The sequence below is a fragment of the Lonchura striata genome, chromosome 4 (genome assembly GCF_046129695.1).
Source record: "Lonchura striata isolate bLonStr1 chromosome 4, bLonStr1.mat, whole genome shotgun sequence".
Classification (NCBI taxonomy): Eukaryota; Metazoa; Chordata; class Aves; order Passeriformes; family Estrildidae; genus Lonchura; species Lonchura striata.
The window spans coordinates 702,661-721,607 of NC_134606.1; the positions used below are offsets into that span (position 1 = coordinate 702,661).

At 64.3% G+C, this 18,947-nt stretch overlaps 1 protein-coding gene across 1 annotated transcript; it reads left to right on the top strand.

Annotated features, from left to right (window-relative positions):
- Nucleotides 1-801: 801 nt before the first annotated feature.
- Nucleotides 802-18,462, top strand: FBXO41 (F-box protein 41). Its single transcript, XM_021550260.2, has 12 exons — nucleotides 802-1,577; nucleotides 5,552-5,780; nucleotides 6,408-6,487; nucleotides 6,576-6,883; nucleotides 6,974-7,242; nucleotides 7,915-8,030; nucleotides 8,243-8,395; nucleotides 10,983-11,078; nucleotides 11,435-11,553; nucleotides 12,350-12,508; nucleotides 13,111-13,226; nucleotides 14,097-18,462. The coding sequence occupies exons 1-12, from the start codon at nucleotides 856-858 to the stop codon at nucleotides 14,157-14,159; spliced, it is 2,430 nt and encodes an 809-aa protein (XP_021405935.2). The 5' UTR covers nucleotides 802-855; the 3' UTR covers nucleotides 14,160-18,462.
- Nucleotides 18,463-18,947: the final 485 nt, after the last annotated feature.

Consider the following 18,947-nt stretch of genomic DNA (forward strand, 5'->3'; position numbering starts at 1 on the left):
TTCCCAGGGCTCTGCACCTCCCCAGGGTTCTGCACATTCCCAGGGTTCTGTACAATCCCAGGACTCTGCACATTCCCAGGGTTCTGTACAATCCCAGGACTCTGCACATTCCCAGGACTCTGCAGATTCCCAGGGCTCTGCACATTCCCAGGGTTCTGCACATTCCCAGGGTTCTGTACAATCCCAGGGCTCTGCACGTTCCCAGGGCTCTGCACGTTCCCAGGGTTCTGTACAATCCCAGGGTTCTGTACAATCCCAGGGTTCTGCACATTCCCAGGACTCTGTACAATCCCAGGGTTCTGCACATTCCCAGGACTCTGCACATTCCCAGGGTTCTGCACATTTCCAGGGTTCTGTACAATTCCAGGGTTCTGCACATTTCCAGGGTTCTGTACAATCCCAGGACTCTGCACGTTCCCAGGGCTCTGCACGTTCCCAGGGTTCTGTACAATCCCAGGGCTCTGCACATTTCCAGGGTTCTGTACAATCCCAGGGTTCTGTACAATCCCAGGGCTCTGCACCCTTCAGCACCATGTGCCCTTCCAAGGGATGCACGCGGGTGGTTGGAACGCGGGAGGGCGGGATGGGGGCGCAGCAGGAGGACCAAGGCGGGATTTCTGGGGACCCCCCCAGCCCGTGTCCCTGACGCCCGTGTCTTGCAGCGCCCGGCACCGCTCGATGCTGACCGCCCCCGGGAGTGCCGGATCCCGCCGTGCCGTGCCGGGCCGTGCCCGCGCCATGTCCCAGCGCAGCCGCCGGCCCCGTGCCCGGGGCTCCCCGGCCAGCCCCGCGCGCCCCCGCGGCCCGGGCGCGGCGCCGTGAGCGGGCCCCGCGCGCCGCCGAGCGGAGCCAGCCATGGCCTCGCTGGACCTGCCCTACCGCTGCCCGCGCTGCGGCGAGCACAAGCGCTTCCGCAGCCTGTCCTCGCTGCGGGCGCACCTGGAGTACAACCACACCTACGAGACCCTCTACGTGCTCTCCAAGACCAACAGCATCTGCGATGCCGCCGTCTTCCCGCTGGCCGCCGACGGGGCCCTGCTGAGCCCGGCCGCCCGCAGGGACTACTTTGAGAGCACCTCCTTCCAGGGCAAGGACCAGCGCTTCTCCTGCGACCTGGTCCCCGCCGACGAGCTGGAGCCGGCGCCGGCCTCGTCGCCCTCGCCGCGCTACGTGCACGAGATCGAGATCCCGCTGACCGAGATCTTCACCCGCGGCAAGGCCGTGGCGCCCGCGCCCGTCCCGCCGGCCGCCGTCGACTCGGCCTACGAGGAGGGCCTGGCCCGCCTCAAGATCCGCGCCTTCGAGAAGCTGGAGGTGGACAAGCGGCTGGAGAAGCTGACGGAGGAGGTGGAGCAGAAGATCGCCTCGCAGGTGGGCCGGCTCCAGGTGGAGCTGGACCGCAAGAGCTCGGAGCTGGAGAAGGCCAAGCAGGAGAGCCTGCGGCTGAGCCGGGAGAAGCAGGAGCTGGAGGACCGGGCGTCGGAGCTGTCCCGCCAGGTGGACGTCAGCGTGGAGATGCTGGCGTCCCTCAAGCAGGACCTGGTGCAGAAGGAGCAGGAGCTCACCCGGAAGCAGCAGTGAGTCCTTCGGCCTGTCCCAGCCGCGGGGTGGGAGGAAAGGGCCAGGCAGGGAGTCCTGGAGAACCTGTGGCTGCCCCAGCCCTGGAGGGGTTCAAGGCCAGGCTGGACAGGGTTTGCAGCAGTGGGGAATAGTGGAAGGTGTCCCTGCCCATGGAAGGGGGTGGAATGAGATCAGCTTTGGGGTATCCTCCAATCCAAACAATTCCATGAGTCCAGAGGAGCCCAGTACCACCACCAAGCCCTCAGGCACAGCCCCTCGGTGATGCCCACCATCATCCTCCTTCACCAGGCTCTGCATCTCCTCCCACCCGCTCAGTGCCCACCTGGGCTCCTCCACGGCTGGGTCATGGCGAGCCAGACCTTGTCCCAGGGCCCCCAGGGCTCCCAGGACATGGCCAGGCTGGGGACCACTGAGCCACAGACTGGTTTGGCTTGAAGGAACCTCAAATCCCACCTCGTTCCCACCCTGCCGGGGCTGTGCCAAATCCCAGGTTTTTGTCCCAGAGGGAGGGTGGGGCAGCCCGAGCAGTGCCAGCTCCATTTGCTGCTAAGCCCGTGGCACTGCCACCCTCGTTTCCACCCCATATTCCCCACTCGGCGCTGGGTCATTCTGCCCATCGGGGCTTCCCAGCACCAGGCCTCGCTCCTCGGGGGGCTGAGCAAATCTGGGGGAGTCTGTGAGGAGTTTGGGGGGGACAGGCACGGCTGGGCCGGGCCGGGAGCACTGCTGGGATTCCTGAAGGAATTGTTTTGATTCCCGTCACCCTCTGCACATCTGTGGATGACTTTGACTCCAAAATAGTGACCTGGCACAGAAGCAGGGCTCCCAGGATGGGGGGATGTCCTGGCTGAGGAGCGGGGTGGTCCTGGGGCCAGATAAGGACACCTCCAGGTCTGGGGGCACGTCTGTGGGACAGGCAATGAGGGGTTTGGGGGCTGCCTTGTGGGCATTGTTTAGGGGCACCTTGGGGGTGTGTGGTGAGGGAATTATGGACACCAGCGTGGATGAGTCTGGAGCAGGGCCTGGAGACAGCTAGGCAGGGTAAATAGAGGGTCAAATGTCTCTTGGTGGAACCTGGACAATGTTACCACCTGAAACCCTGGGTTTATGCCCCAAAACTACCTCCTGGACCTCCCATTCCTTAGAGAAACCCTCCTAGCCCTCAGCTGTCCCCATCAGACCCCAAACCCCTCCACGCCAAGGGACAAAATCCCTTGGGAGGCTGCAGGGAGAGCATGGGAAGCGCTGGTGGCGGGAGGAGGTTTTCTCCTGGATGTGAGGAGGTCATCAGAAATCATTTTCATCAGCCAAGCCTTCCCTGAAAACACAGTGGGAACATTTCCCAGCCCTGCCAGCTCCAAGACACCATGACGTCCTCCTGGGAGACCTTTGGCTCCCGGGCTCCGTTTCCTCTGCCAGGAGTGTTTTTCCACCCAGCCCATGGGAACGGGAGGGAGGCAGGTGATAACCATCAGCATCACCTTACAGCTGCTGCCCAGCTCCACATTTGCCTTCCAAATCCCCTGGGGCCCCTTCCAGGATCCTTCCCAGAGCATCCTCCGAGCTCCCAGGCTCTGCCTGCAGGCGGCAGGTTGGGGAGGAATTAATTGATAATTAACTGGTGATGAATTGGTAATTGATAGCCAGCAGTGGGAATGATGTCACTGAGAGCTGCCCCCTCCTTTTCCTTCGTGCCTCTGAGCAGGTCAGATCCAGGTGTCCGAGGTCAGTGTGCACGGTCAGGTTGGTGTGAGGGGTGCACGGTCAGGTTGGTGTGAGGTGTGAACAGTCAGGTTTGGTGTCCATGTGTGCAGGGTCAGGTTGGTGTGAGGTGTGCACGGTCAGGTTGGTGTCCAGGTGTGCACATTCAGGTTGGTGTGAGGTGTGCAGGGTCAGGTTGGTGTGAGGTGTGCACGGTCAGGTTGGTGTCCAGGTGTGCACAGTCAGGTTGGTGTGAGGTGTGCACGGTCAGGTTGGTGTGAGGGGTGCACGGTCAGGTTGGTGTGAGGTGTGCACGGTCAGGTTGGTGTCCAGGTGTGCATGGTCAGGTTTGGTGTGAGGTGTGCATGGTCAGGTTGGTGTAAGGTGTGCATGGTCAGGTTTGGTGTGAGGGGTGCACGGTCAGGTTTGGTGTCCAGGTGTGCAGGGTCAGGTTGGTGTCCAGGTGTGCACATTCAGGTTGGTGTGAGGTGTGAACAGTCAGGTTTGGTGTCCAGGTGTGCACAGTCAGGTTGGTGTGAGGTGTGAACAGTCAGGTTTGGTGTCCAGGTGTGCACATTCAGGTTGGTGTGAGGGTGCACACAGGGCTCTGGGGTCAGCTCAGTGACCAGGTGCCAAGGTCAGCTGTGTGTGCTGCTGTTTCTGTGCTCAGCCTGCCCCGGCCGGGTGTGCCTGGCCGGGTGTCCGGGGTCATGTGTGCCCAGACAGGCGTGCAAAGCTGGGTTTGTGCCTCCTGAGGGGCTCCTGGGTGCTGAGGGCAGGTGTGAGCATCTCCGTGGGTGTGTGAGCAGCTCCGTGGGTGTGTGAGCATCTCTGTGAGTGTGTGAGCAGCTCCGTGGGTGTGTGAGCATCTCTGTGAGTGTGTGTGCATCTCCGTGGGTGTGTGAGCAGCTCCGTGGGTGTGTGAGCATCTCCGTGGGTGTGTGAGCAGCTCCGTGGGTGTGTGAGCATCTCCGTGGGTGTGTGAGCAGCTCCGTGAGTGTGTGAGCAGCTCCGTGGGTGTGTGAGCATCTCTGTGAGTGTGTGAGCATCTCTGTGAGTGTGTGAGCAGCTCCGTGGGTGTGTGAGCATCTCTGTGAGTGTGTGAGCATCTCCGTGGGTGTGTGAGCAGCTCCGTGGGTGTGTGAGCATCTCCGTGGGTGTGTGAGCAGCTCCGTGGGTGTGTGAGTAGCTCCGTGAGTGTGTGAGCAGCTCCGTGGGTGTGTGAGCATCTCCGTGGGTGTGTGAGTAGCTCCGTGAGTGTGTGAGCATCTCCGTGGGTGTGTGTGCATCTCCGTGGGTGTGTGTGCATCTCCGTGGGTGTGTGAGCAGCTCCGTGGGTGTGTGAGCCGCTCCATGGGTGTGTGAGCATCTCCGTGGGTGTGTGTGCATCTCCGTGGGTGTGTGTGCATCTCCGTGGGTGTGTGAGCAGCTCCGTGAGTGTGTGAGCAGCTCCGTGGGTGTGTGAGCCGCTCCATGGGTGTGTGAGCATCTCCGTGGGTGTGTGTGCATCTCCGTGGGTGTGTGTGCATCTCCGTGGGTGTGTGAGCAGCTCCGTGGGTGTGTGAGCAGCTCCGTGGGTGTGTGTGCATCTCCGTGGGTGTGTGAGCAGCTCCGTGGGTGTGTGAGCAGCTCCGTGGGTGTGTGTGTGTACCTGGTGCACACCTGGGTGTTCCTGGAGCACGCTGGGGTGCAGGGCTGTGGTGGCCACGTGTGTTTGGGCGTGTGGCCTCGCTGCTGTGTCTGTGCTTCCCTGCCTTTTGGGGAGCGGATGAGGACGGCGGCTGTTTGTGCTGGGCTGGGGCCAGCTCGGGTCACGGAGCTGCTGTCACACGTTTTGGGGGAAACAGCCCTGCTGCAGCCTCAGAGCTCCCGAGCACCTGTTAATTGACGTGTTAATGAGGGAGCCGGGGCCCTGCAAGCACCGGGCTGAGCAGGGTTTAAGGGTGTCACCGCCACCCTCCTCCCTCACCCCGTCGCACCATCATCATCCCCTCCCCTGCGCTCCGTCCTGCTCGGGAGCCTGAACCAGCCCCGGCAGTGATGGACGAGGTGCCGGGGATGTCACCTCCCCCTAAACAAGGTGGCACCAGCCCCCCGCACGCTGGGAGCATCCCGCATCCCTGTCCCGCCCTGGGGCCGCCCTGGGGCGCTGACCCGGGCCGGGCCGGGATGGGACGGCACAGTCCAGGCGCGCCGGGGGCGTCCCCCCGGCCGGGAGGGGATGGGTGATGGGTGGGCAGCCCGGGTGTCACCGCGGGTCCCCTGCCAGGGAGGTGCTGCAGATCGACCAGTTCCTGAAGGAGACGGCGGCGCGGGAGGCCAACGCCAAGGTGCGGCTGCAGCGCTTCATCGAGGAGCTGCTGGACCGCGCCGACCGCGCCGAGAAGCAGCTGCAGATCATCAGCAGCAGCTGCGGCACCACCCCCGACGGCAGCCTGGCACGCTGCGGCACCCCGGCCACCAAGGCCATCGCCAGAGCGGGACCTCTGCGGGCACAGGCACGGCACGGCCGCGGGAGCGCGCCCGGGGCTGCGGGAATTCATCCTGGGCTCCGGGAATGCACCCTCTGCTCCGGGAATTCATCCTGGGCTCCGGGAATTCATCCTGGGAATCCTGGGCTCCGGGAATGCACGTTCTGCTCCGGGAATTCATCCTGGGCTCCGGGAATTCACCCTCTGCCCCGGGAATTCATCCTGGGCTCCGGGAATGGACCCCCTGCCCCGGGAATGGACCCTCTGCCCCGGGAATTCATCCTGGGCTCTGGGAATTCTCCCTCTGCTCCTGGAGTGCCCACGGCGCTTCGGAGCGCGCCCGGGGTGTCGGGAATTCTCCCTCTGCTCCGGGAGTATCCCGGGTCTTCGGGAGTGCGGCCCCGGCTCTCCTCTGCCCGGGCCCGAGCGGGGCGGTGCGGGGTCCCCATCTCCTTCCCCCGGGGAATGGGTGATCCCGGGCGGGGTCCCGAGGAGAAGCTGTTTCTCCGTGGGCCGGTGACGCTGGAGTGCCGCTCCGCGTCCCGCGGGGGAGGGTGTCCCCCCAAGCGCAGCGGGCACCGGTGGGGAGCGGGGTGCCGTGCCCCACTGCCTCGGGTGTGCCACGGCGGCTCCTCTCGTCCCCTGTCCCCGCAGAGAGAGCGGCACCCGGGGCCGGGGGCGGCCGTGCACGGTCCCTACGGCGCGTGCAACCAGCGCTCCTCGTCCAGCACCGGGTGAGTGCCCGGCCCGCCGCCCCGCCGGCGCCTTGCGGGATGCCGGGACGGGGATGCGAGCCCTGAGCCGGCACGTCCCCGTCCCCAGGGCCTCGAGCCGGGCCAAGGCCGTGTCGCAGAGCTCGGGCTGCTACGACAGCGACAGCGCGGAGCCGTGTCCCACGGACGACGCGGCCGAGGCGCCGCCGCGCGCGGCGCGGGACGCGCGGGGCTCGGGGCTGCGCCGCCAGGCCATCCAGAACTGGCACCGCCGGCCCTACCGCAACAGCACCGAGGGCGAGGAGGGCGACGTGTCCGACGTGGGCTCCCGCACCACCGAGTCGGAGGCCGAGGGCTGGGAGCCGGAGGGGCCGGGCTGCGCCGCGCCCCGAGCCCCCGGCAGCTGCCGCCTGACCGGTGAGGGCGCCGCGGGCCGGGGCAGCTGGAGGCCGCGGGCCGGGGACGGAGCTTCCCTCGTTCCCTTACCGCCGTTCTCCCGCGCACCAGTGGCCACCGACGCCGGGTGTCCCGCGGCCAGGCCCGAGGGCGCCGGGGGCAAGGCGTGCCGGCTGGAGCGGGGCAGCCCGGGCCACTGCGGCGAGGTCATCAGCCCCGAGATCCTCAAGATGCGGGCGGCTCTCTTCTGCATCTTCACCTACCTGGACACCAGGACGCTGCTGCGCGCGGCCGAGGTGTGCAAGGACTGGAAGTTCGTGGCCCGGCACCCGGCCGTGTGGACGCGGGTGCTGCTGGAGAACGCCCGGGTCTCCTCCAAGGTACCGGAGAGCGGCGGCTCCGCCTGGGGCGCGGCCCCTCTTCCAGAAGGGCAGAGCTGGGGGAGCCTCGCCTCTCCTGCGGCCGGGGTGGGTCTCCTGGGGGACACAGGTGGGCACTTGCTGCGGAGCTGGGCACTTGCTCCGGTGCCAGAGGTGTTGCAGGTGCACAGGTGAATGCTGGAGGACAGGAGCTCACGCCGGCACAGGTTTCCATGTGCTTGTGTGGTCACGCCCATGGTTTTGTGGTCATGCCCGTGAATTTGTGGTCACGCCCATGGTTTTGTGGTCATGCCCATGGTTTTGTGGTCACGCCCATGGTTTTGTGGTCATGCCCGTGAATTTGTGGTCACGCCCATGGTTTTGTGGTCATGCCCATGGTTTTGTGGTCACGCCCATGGTTTTGTGGTCATGCCCGTGAATTTGTGGTCACAGCCATGGTTTTGTGGTCACGCCCATGGTTTTGTGGTCACGCCCATGGTTTTGTGGTCACGCCCATGGTTTTGTGGTCACGCCCGTGGTTTTGTGGTCACGCCCGTGGTTTTGTGGCACATGCTCTGCCATGGCCTGTGTGTGCCTCCCCACCCATTTGTGCCGCGTGTGTGCCCAGCCAAGGGTGGGTGGTGCGGGACGTGCTGGGGTGGCCCTGCCAGTGAGTGCCCCCCTGTGCCCCAGTTCCTGGCCATGCTGTCCCAGTGGTGCACCCAGATGCATTCCCTCACCCTCCAAAACCTGAAGCCGCGCCAGCGGGGCAAGAAGGAGAGCAAGGAGGATTACATGAAGAGCACACGGTGAGTGCCCGTGTCCCTCTGCCCCCGTGTCCCCGTCCCACCGCCGGAGCCGCCGCAGCTCCCTGAGCCCCAGCTCCCGTTTCCATTACGGACTCCGGGGCACACCGGCCCCTGGGGGGTTTGGGTGTCCTGGTGGGACGTGTCACCCTGCTGGGCGGGTGCAGGAGGGTGAGCACGGGCCGCCGTGCCTGAGCCTGGCTCCCTGCTGGCAGGGGCTGCCTGGAAGCGGGGCTGGAGTCCCTGCTGAAGGCGACGGGCAGCAACCTGCTGATCCTGCGCATCTCGCACTGCCCCAACGTGCTGACCGACCGCTCGCTCTGGCTGGCCAGCTGCTACTGCCGGGCCCTGCAGGCCGTCACCTACCGGTAAGCACGGCCACTGCGGCGTGGGGACAGGCTGGCAGTGCCCCCGGGCTGTGCCGAGCTCACCCCGATCCCTGGCAGTGCCCCCGGGCTGTGCTGAGCTCACCCCGATCCCTGGCAGTGCCCCCGAGCTGTGCCGAGCTCACCCCGATCCCTGGCAGTGCCCCCGGGCTGTGCCGAGCTCACCCCGATCCCTGGCAGTGCCCCCGGGCTGTGCCGAGCTCACCCCACAGTGCCCCCGGGCTATGCTGAGCTCACCCCGATCCCTGGCAGTGCCCCGGGCTGTGCCGAGCTCACCCATTCCCTGGCAGTGCCCCCGGGCTGTGCCGAGCTCACCCATTCCCTGGCAGTGCCCCCGGGCTGTGCTGAGCTCACCCCGATCCCTGGCAGTGCCCCCCGCCTGTGCTGAGCTCACCCCGATCCCTGGCAGTGCCCCGGGCTGTGCTGAGCTCACCCCGATCCCTGGCAGTGCCCCGGGCTATGCCGAGCTCACCCCGATCCCTGGCAGTGCCCCCCGCCTGTGCTGAGCTCACCCCGATCCCTGGCAGTGCCCCCGGGCTGTGCCGAGCTCACCCTGCAGTGCCCCGGGCTGTGCCGAGCTCACCCATTCCCTGGCAGTGCCCCCGGGCTGTGCCGAGCTCACCCATTCCCTGGCAGTGCCCCCGGGCTGTGCTGAGCTCACCCCGATCCCTGGCAGTGCCCCCAGGCTGTGCCGAGCTCACCCCGATCCCTGGCAGTGCCCCCGGGCTGTGCCGAGCTCACCCCGCAGTGCCCCCGGGCTGTGCTGAGCTCACCCCGATCCCTGGCAGTGCCCCCGGGCTGTGCCGAGCTCACCCATTCCCTGGCACAGCCCAGCCCACCCGCCCCAGCTGCAGCCCGGTGTCCCCTGTGCCAGCTGTCCCTCCGTCCCTGCAGCTCCTGTCCCTGCAGCTCCTGTCCCTGCCTGGATGTTCCCATGCAGGTGTTGCACTTCCAGCTCCATCCCCATCATCCAGTGCTGGTCTCATCCCGGCTGGAGCATGAGCGGGGTTGTGCCAAGGAGGCAGCGCTCTGGTAGAGAGGGGCGAGGAGGAGGTGCCCAGTGAGGTCCCAGCTGGCTGTTACCCCCATGAATGGTCCTAGTGGAGACAAGAGGCTCAGGGGCTCACTCCTGGGAGGGAGGAGCAGCTCTGCCAAGGGACAGCTGAGATTCAGCTTGGACACCTTGCCTGAGGTCACAGACACAAGACTCATGATCCTGGAGGAGGTCACAGGTCCTGGAGGGCATCACTGCCCACTCCTTGGTTTTGGCCACCTGTGGAGACAGGATTGGCTTTCCCTCCAGCCTCCAGGAGGATGATCCTTGCTCTGCTGCACCTGCAGACAACCTCCTCAGCCTCGGTGTCTGCTCCACCTGGTCCCCATCCGTCCAGGACAGAGAATCCTCCAGGAGGGAAAGCACATTCGCTGCCCTGGTGTGACCCCCAGGAGCTCAGAGCCGGCTCTGACCCACGCCACGGGACAGGAGACAGCCCAGAGCTGCCAGCCTGACCTCCAGGGCTGCTCCTTGGGCTCTTCCGAGGGCAGCAGAGCGAGCCCGAGCGCCCCTGGCACATCCTGAGCTGTGCCGGGCACTCACGCTCTGATTAACCTGCTGCTCTTGGCACCTGCTCCAGCACATGTGTGAGGCACTCAGATAGCACCCAGCCTTCTTTTTGGGCTAGCCTGAGGTTCTGAGGTGGGACATTCAGACTTGGGAAGCGTGGCCTCGGTCCCTGGAAGGCTCCTGGTGGGGTGGCACAGCCTGGGGACCGTTTGGGCTGGTGGCATCGGGCTGGTGCCCGCTGGCACCTCTCCCTGGGGCTGGGCTCCACCCCAGCTCAGGACAAAGCCACAGCTGCCCCGTCCCTGCCCGGCTCCAGCAGCGTCCCAGGGGCCTTCCCAGTACCTCCCAGGACACCAAGGAGGAGCCACAGCAAACCCTGCAGGGACGTGTGGCCAAGAGCCACCTGCAGCCACGGGGGCACAGCCACAGAGCAGGGAGAGGCCACGGAGCAGCCCCGGCCCCTGGCTGGGGTGTCCTTCCACCCCTGCCACTGTCCCCATCCCGGCCAGGCGGGTGCTGAGGGACACCAAGGCAGTGAGGGACAGGGACAGCTTCTGTCCCCTGCAGGGACTCACGGCCTGGCAGCTTCAGCCAGTCACTTGTCACCTTGGCACGTGAGGAGACACCTCCAGAACCTTCCATGTTCAATGCCACCTTCATCCCTCCTGCCCCTCTTCACCCCCAGAACCTTCCACGTCCAGCCTCTCCTCCTGCCCCTCTTCACCCCCAGAACTGTCCAGAACCTTCATCCCTCCTGCCCCTCTTCACCCCCAGAACCTTCCACGTCCAGCCTCTCCTCCTGCCCCTCTTTGCCCCCGGCCCCAGCTGCTGTCCCTGCTGCTGTTCCATCCACAGGCACCGTTCCAGGTGGGAATGCCCCGTGCTGGAGCCCAGGGCCCCGCTGGGCTGCAAACCATGCCCACGCTGGCACCTCTGGGGGTGCAGACCCAGCCCAGGGTGGCACCGCTGCTGCCGTGCCATGGCGTGTCCCGTGTGTTGTTGCAGGAGCTCCACGGACCCCGTGGGCCATGAGGTGATCTGGGCGCTCGGAGCAGGCTGCAGGGACATCATCTCCCTGCAGGTCGCACCTCTGCATCCCTGGTAAGGCTGCAACAGGATGGTTTGGGTGGGGCGGGACCCTCCAGCCCACCCAGTGCCACCCTGCCGTGGCAGGGACCCCTCCCCTGTGCCAGGCTGCTCCAAACCCAGTGTCCAGCCTGGCCCGGGCACTGCCAGGGATCCGGGGCAGCCCCAGCTGCCCTGGGCACGCTTTGGGGCGCTGGGCACGGAGCTGCCCCGTCCCAGTGGCAGCACAGCCGGGGCGGTGCCCGCGCGGGGCACCGCAGGGTGAGCCGGGGCTGGTGGGTGGGAGAGTGGGAGAGCTCCCGGCGCTCCCGTCCCGGGGTGCCAGGGCGCTGAGCGCCGTGCCAGCCCAGCCTTGTCCCTCGTGTCCCCAGCCAGCAGCCGACGCGCTTCAGCAACCGCTGCCTGCAGATGATCGGGCGCTGCTGGCCCCACCTGCGGGCGCTCGGCGTCGGGGGCGCCGGCTGCGGCGTGCAGGGCCTGGCCTCGCTAGGTAGGCACTGCCCGGCCCACACAGCGTGCCCTGGCCTTGGGAGGGGTCCCTGGGGCCACTGAACCACCCTGTGCCCAGTGCCCACTGTGTCACCAGCCCAGCACTCGGGATCATGGATCATAGAACGGGTCACTGGGCTTGGGAAGGGTCCCTGGGGCCACCCACCCACCCTGTGCTCACCTTGTCCCAGCCCAGCATTTGGGATCACGGATCACTGAACGGGTCACTGGGCTTGGGAAGGGTCCCTGGGGCCACCCACCCACCCTGTGCCCAGTGCCCACTGTGTCACCAGCCCAGCACTCGGGATCACGGATCACACGGATCACTGAATGGGTCACTGGGCTTGGGAAGGATCCCTGGGGCCACCCACCCACCCTGTGCCCACCTTGTCCCAGCCCAGCATTTGGGATCACGGATCACTGAACGGGTCACTGGGCTTGGGAAGGGTCCCTGGGGCCACCAACCCACCCTGTGCCCACCTTGTCCCAGCCCAGCATTTGGGATCACGGGTCACAGGAGGGGTCAGTGGACATGGAAAAGGTCTCTGGGACTGCCAAGCCCACCGTGTGCTAAATCCCCCTGTGTCACCAGCCCGGGGGCACCGAGTGCCACCTCCAGGCATTCCCTGGATGCCTCCAGGGGTGGGGACCCCCACCCTCCCCGGGGGGTGGGACAAGGAGAGGCCCTGCTGTGGGCAGGGCGATGCTCCTGGGATCTCCGTGGGGAACCCCACCCCCCGAGCACCCCTGGGCTCTGCCGGTCCCTTCCCGGGGCGCCGACGGCTCTGTCCCCGCAGCCCGGAACTGCATGAGGCTGCAGGTGCTGGAGCTGGACCACATGGCCGAGGTCAACCAGGAGGTGGCTGCCGAGGTGTGCCGGGAGGGGCTCAAGGGGCTGGAGATGCTGGTGCTGACATCCACCCCGGTGACCCCCAAAGCCCTGCTGCACTTCAACAGTGAGTAGCAGTGCCAGGGCGGGGGCCTGGCACCCAGACCCACGGGGCACGGCGCCCTGCCAGCCCCAGCCGCGGGGCTGCCGGCACTGGGAGCTGCTGGGGGCTCTCGGGGAACGGGGATCCCACGTCCCCCACCAGGGATGGGCCAAGGAGCTGATCTTGCCTCGGGCCGCAGGGAGGACGGGACGCTCCCTGCACGGTCCCTGGGGAGATGGAGGCCTCGGTGTGTGGCACCCCTGGGGGTTGTGGCACCCCTGAGGGCTGTGGCACCCCTGAGCCTGGCTCACGCCCTCACTGGAGCCCGTGGCCAGGGCAGGAGGTGCACAGCCCCAGGAGGACCTGTCCTGGTGCTCACGGCTCGGGTGACCGTGCTGGAGCTGCTGGCAGCCCACCCTGTGGCTGGCAGGGTCCCCAGGGCAGCGGGAGGACACCGGGTTGGGACGGGGCAGCCAGGGCTGTGTCACAGCCCGTGCTCCTCCCTGCAGAGACCCCGGCCGGGCCTCCTCATCCCCAGGGTGAGAGGGGCCTTGAGGGGCGCGGGGTGGGCTCTGGGGTCCCCGGTGGCCATGGGAGCTGTCCCCAGGTGCTGTCTGTGCTCCCAGGTGTGTGCCGGAACCTGAAGTCCATCGTGGTGCAGGTGGGCATTGTGGACTACTTCAAGGAGCCCCACAGCCCCGAGGCCAGGAAGATGTTTGAAGAAATGGTGAACAAACTGCAGGTGAAGGCGCCCAGCGCCAGCTCACATGAGTGCCCCCAGCCCTGTGTCCTTGCCGTGGCACGGGTCAGAAGTGTCCCCTCTCCCTCCCTTCCCTCCTTCCTTCCCCAGGCAGGGACTGGGGATGCTGCTCCCCCTCTCCCTTCCTCACCCCGTGTCTTCCCTGGGGCAGGGATTGGAACTATCCCCCCATCCTTCCCGTGCCCTGGCAGATTCCCTTCTCCCTTCCTCATCCCGAGGCAGGGATTTGAGGTGTTCCCTTTCTTCCTCCCGTCCCAAGGCAGGGATTTGAGGTGTTCCCTGCTCTTCCTCCCGTCCCAAGGCAGGGATATGAGGTGTGCTTTGTGTTTCCCATTCCCTGTGCCTCCCTCCCCCCATGTCCTTTCCATGGGATTTGAGGTGTTCCCCCTTTCCCTCCCTCAGCCCTGGCAGGATTTGGGGCATTCCCCCTTTGTCTCTCTGACCCCATACCAGGATCTGGGGCATTCCCCCTTTGTCTCTCTGACCCCATACCAGGATTTGGGGCATTCCCCCTCTCTCTCTCTGACCCCATACCAGGATTTGGGGCATTCCCCCTCTCCCTCTCTGACCCCATACCAGGATCTGGGGCATTCCCCCTTTGTCTCTGTGACCCCATACCAGGATTTGGGGCATTCCCCTTCTCCCTCTCTGACCCCATACCAGGATTTGGGGCATTCCCCCTTTCCTTCTCTCATTTGGGGCATTCCCCCTCTCCCTCTCTGACCCCATACCAGGATTTGGGGCATTCCCCCTCTCCCTCTCTGACCCCATACCAGGATCTGGGGCATTCCCCCCTCCCCACGCAGCAGTGGCACCTGGCTCCCCCCAGCCCCGTGTCTGCTCCTCTTGCAGGCCCTGAGGAAAAGACCCGGCTTCTCCAAGATCCTGCACATCAAGGTGGAAGGAGGCTGCTAGCCCCCCAGGGACCCCGCAGCACATCCCGCTCTGCTGGCGCAGCCGTGGGCCCAGCCCGGGGCGGGGACCCCCGGCTGGAGCCCCAGACCCTCGCGCGCCCTCGGGGCGAGAAGGTGCTACTCACGGACAATTTTGGGCTGCCCCGAGAGCCAGGAGCTCTTTCCCAGGAGGGAAGACGGCTTTGAAGGCCAAGGATGCGTTTGGGGTCCCACTGAACTCTCTGTGGGGTCTCTGAGCGCTGGAGGATGGCTCAGCCCATCTCGGGGCTCTTGGCTGGGCTCACCCCGCAGCCCCGGCCTGCCTGGGGCGTGGGGAGGGGCTGCTCCTCCCCCACCATTCCCACGGGGTTTCTGCTCCTTTGTATTTGGGATGTGGCAGAGGGGCACCCAAACCCGGGCAATGTCCCAGAAACCAGCAGCACCACAGCACAAGGAGCAGAGCTGCACTCGGGGCTCTGGGAGCCAGAGGACACAGGAGAGGTGGGCGCTCTCCCAGAGGTCTCCAGCCTCACTCCCTCTCCACCAAAACCCTCCTGCCAAGGCAATAAACCACCTGCAAAATCCTCACCCACCAGGAAATGGGTCACCATCCTGTCCCCACCATCCACAGCCGGACTCCGTCCGGGGTCAGATGTCCCGTGTGGAGAGAGAGACTGTCATGGGACACCCATGTTTGCCTTCCCGAGCAGCCTGAAGGAGAAACCCTGGCCAGATTGTCCTGAAATTATCCTGGAAAAAGCACCAACCAACAGCCCCGGCTGACCCTTATCTACAGCCACCATTTTCTAAATCTGATTTTTCTTCTGAGTGTCCTCAGCCTGCAAGGACATCATCATCCCCAAAATATCCTTTTGCAATGGGAAAAGGCTTTGGAAAGGCATCCAGCAGGGGCAAGCATCTCCATCCTGCAGCCTGGGGAGAAGGTACCAGGGACTGGGGACACCCATCAGAGCAGTGCCAGCAGTGGGGACAGCCCAGCCTCACCCACAGCCCCAGCCCCGTGTCCTCGGAGCCCTTGGACGGGGCTGAGCGGAGAGGAAGCGGCTGGGAAAGTGGATTTGGGGTTTTCCCTTTTCTCTGGCCCAGCACTGGAGGTTTTGGTGCCCCTGGCCGGCGTGGCTGCGAGGGGACACCTCGCAGAGCCCGTCCCCCCAGCCCTGCGGGAGCGATGGGCTCACGTGGAGCACCCCGGGCGGGACCGGGCTGCAGATCCAGCACCACGTCCCAGATCCAGCACCACGTCCCAGATGCAGCACCACGTCCCTCACCCACGGCACAGGAGCTGCTGCCCCGCTGGGGCTGCACACAGCCCGTGGGGGTCCCCCAGAACAAGGAAAATCACCCCAAACGGCCGAGGCTGGCGTGGCTCTGGAGGCAGCTCCCACACCTCCAGCCCCACTGGAGACCCTTCACCACCCTTCATCCCACCTGCGCTGCCTGTGAAACAGGGGCAGGGTTTTGTGGCCACAGCCCCCGTGGGAAGCAGCCCTGCTCCCCCTGCTCCCCCTCCCATGCAGCTTTCCAGGAGAAGGCTGGCCCTGAATGCACAAAATGAAAATGAAAATGCCTGCCAGAAACTCCTGCACCCCCACGGATGCTCCCTGCCATGCCCACCGTGGGTTTACCTCCGCCCCGAGCAGCCTGGCACACTCCCAATCCAGGGGCAAGAGCAGCAAGGGATGCCCCCACCAGCAAACCGCCGCCCAGCAGAGCTGCCGGGTGCCCGGGCACCGTCCGGCCCCGCGCAGGAGCGTGGCCTGGCGGAGATGGCACCACCCCGGTGCCACCTGCGGAATTCCCTTTACAACAAAAACCAAACAAAGTACCTATTTATTTCTATAAACAGAAGAAGGAAAAAGAAAAAAAAGATTTTAAAGGAAAATTATATACTCAGCATGTTTCTACACTCTATGCTTTAAGACTCTGGTGGCCCAGAGCGGTGGCCCGGGCTGGAGGTGGCTGCTCCGGGTGCGCCGTGCCCGGAGCTCTCCGGCTCCTCGCCTGGGGAGGGTGAGGATGAGGTGATGGAAAGGGGGGAGCTGTGAGGCCTCTGAGGGGTCAGCGCTGCGTGCGTGGTGGCGTTGGTGACTGTGACATCCCCACCCTTGCGCTGCCCCCGGGCCTTTGGAAGTCACGGCAGGACCCTCACCTGGACTCGAGCTTTGGTGCATCCCCAGGACCAGATCAAACTGTCACCTCTCCTTGGGGCATTCCCGAAAATCCCAGCTCAGCAAAGCCACTTTTTACAAAAATCCTCGGATGACACAAGACCTTGAGCAGGTTCAAGGATTAGAAGATGGAAAGTGGGGGTTTCTCCCTGTTTGGCTTGGGCTTGAATGGATCCTTTCCTCATCCTCCTCCTCCTCAGCTGGGGATGAAGGCGGCTGGCACAGCGACAGGAGTGCTGGGAAGGAGGGCCCTCCTGGTGGCTCCTAATTGCCCAGCTTGTTAACGAGCTCATTAAGAGCTCTGAAATGTCAGAGGGATCCTGCCCCTGCTGCTTTCTCTGCCCTGTCCCGCAGGAGTGTGGCCCCACAAGGATCCATCCCCGCGGGAGCTCCGGCCAGGCTGTCCCTGGCTCACGGAGCCTCAGCCCCATTTCCTCCGGAGTGATGGGAACGCCCAGAAATGCCGAATTTCCTGGGAAAGCCTTCAAACCACACAGCACATTCAGCTCAGCCCAAGGAGAAGTGCCAGAGGGGCTCTGCGATGACAATCCCAGAAAAATCCACGGATCCGGGAGAGGACTGGGGTCACAGCGATGGCCAGAGCTGGCAGGGCGGGATGGACGGTGCTTCCGAGCCTGGCTCCTGCAGGGCTGCTTCTGGGGATTTATTCCTTTTCTGAGGTGTTTTCCCAAAGTTTCCCATGGCCGACACTGCCAGCATTCCCCTTCACCCGAGTTTGGGCGCTGGTCAGGGATTCCGAGAGGAATATCACCAAAGGCAGCTCGGGGGCCAAAGCCATCCCAAAACCTGCTTGTGTCTCCCTCGTGTTGGATTTCCCTCGTTCCCATCACTCCAAGCCCCAGGAGCTCTGGGGATCAGGGGCCTCCTCCTGCCTTGTCCCTCTGCCTTGGGGCTCCAGGTGTCAGGGACTGAGGGAAAGAAAAGGGAGCTCCAGGCTGGCTCTGCCCCGCGAGGATTTTAAACCTCTGTCCCTCTTCTTGCCGTGTGTCCTGGTCCCTGCTGCCACCAAGGGCACGGCCATGGCAGGGGCTTGTCTCAAAAAGAGCTGATTTAGGGAAAACAGAACAAAAACCAACCCAGAAGTGTTGGTAATGGCTCCTAAACTGGTTAACAGATGTTTTCCTTCAGCTTTTAGGGGAGGCCCCAGCCCAGGAGCTGGAGCACTGCTTCAGCCTCATTTTGGGGTGAGAAACAGCAGGTTTGGGTGCAGCAAAAGCATTTGGGAATTGGTGCCAAATGAGAAAGTGCTTGAAAAGGTAAAGATCCCAGGGAGCAGGGAGATTTTGGGAAGCAGAGGTGGTTTGTTGCGACTGAAGCATTGCAGGGTGTTGTAGGTGCTGATGGACCTTCCCCATCAGTGGGAGGCAAAATAATCCCTGGGGAGGGTGGGAGAGCACTGAGGAAAAGCTGCTACAGCAGCAAGGAAGGAAAACTGCCCAAAAGCAAGGGAAAAAAGGGATTTTCTAATGCAGCCTCGGGATTGAGCCCCGTGGAGGGCAACGAGGCAGGTTGGGGCCGGGGACAAGTGGGTGCAATGGCGCATGGCAGTTTTTGGGATGCAAAGAGGTAATGCACAGTTGCTTCGAGATAATCAGAGGAGATAATCAGTGCAGAGAAGAGATATATAAATCAGGAACTGGAATCATTCCCGACAGCCCTGGCTGGCAGCGGTGTACAGCGACCTCCCCTCCCCCAAGGTTCCCGTGGCCTCCCAAGTTATTTTTTTAACTCTCTATAAATCTAGGTCTATTTTAGTCTTTCGCAGCGATGTGCCAGTGTCTGGAGAACCAAACGTCCCTTTCTGCCCCCAGCCCGTGGTCCCTGGATGCTAAACCGGGCCTTGGTGCGAGAGCTGCCGGAGCAGCTCCCGGGGGAGCGCCGCGATGGGCAGGGCAGCAGCCGGGCTCGGGGCAGCCGCCCCAGCTCCGGCCGGCAGCCACGGGTTCAGCACTTTGGTTGGAACTCTCACCTGTAGACGCACTTTGATGTTGTTGCTTTGAAACTTTGGCAAGTGTAAACCATGTGTATTTAAAGAATTACAGAGAAACGACCCCCAGCGAAGCGTGTAAAGAGCTATTTTATGATTCAGTGTTGAATAAAGACTCTGGAGATCGAGCTGGGCGTTCACTCTCCTGGGGGGCGCACACCAGTGAGACCAGTTGCTGTTCGGGGCCTGCTGGAAGTGTGCTGACCCCCTCTGCAGACCCGCGGGCTCCACTGCTCTGGCATCACGGGGCACGGGGACAAAGGGGGATACAGGGACCAAGCGGGGCAGCATGGGGGGAGCACCCCTGGCACAGGGTGCCCAGAGGAGCTGTGGCTGCCCCTGGGTTCCTGAAGGGTCCAAGGCCAGGTTGGATGGGGTGGGAGCACCCTGGGACAGTGGAAGGTGTCCCTGGATGACCTTTATGGTCCCTTCTAACCCAAACCATCCCACGATTCTCTATTTCTTTCGCTGTCCTCCTCCTCACTTGTAACCCACCAGACCCAAGTCTCCCCACTTTGTCCCAGCACCATTTTCCCCTCTGAGTCCCCCCAAATGCCTGGATCCATCCTTGGAGCCCCTTGGAGCTGTCAGGCAGCTGCTGCCCTGAACCTCC

Coding starts and splice junctions, on each gene's coding strand:
- FBXO41 (XM_021550260.2), top strand. CDS start 856: ATGGCCTCGCTGGACCTGCCCTACCGCTGCCCGCGCTGCGGCGAGCAC. Junction 8,396..10,982: donor CTGCAGGCCGTCACCTACCG/GTAAGCACGGCC, acceptor GTGTTGTTGCAG/GAGCTCCACGGACCCCGTGG. Junction 12,509..13,110: donor AGCCCTGCTGCACTTCAACA/GTGAGTAGCAGT, acceptor CTGTGCTCCCAG/GTGTGTGCCGGAACCTGAAG.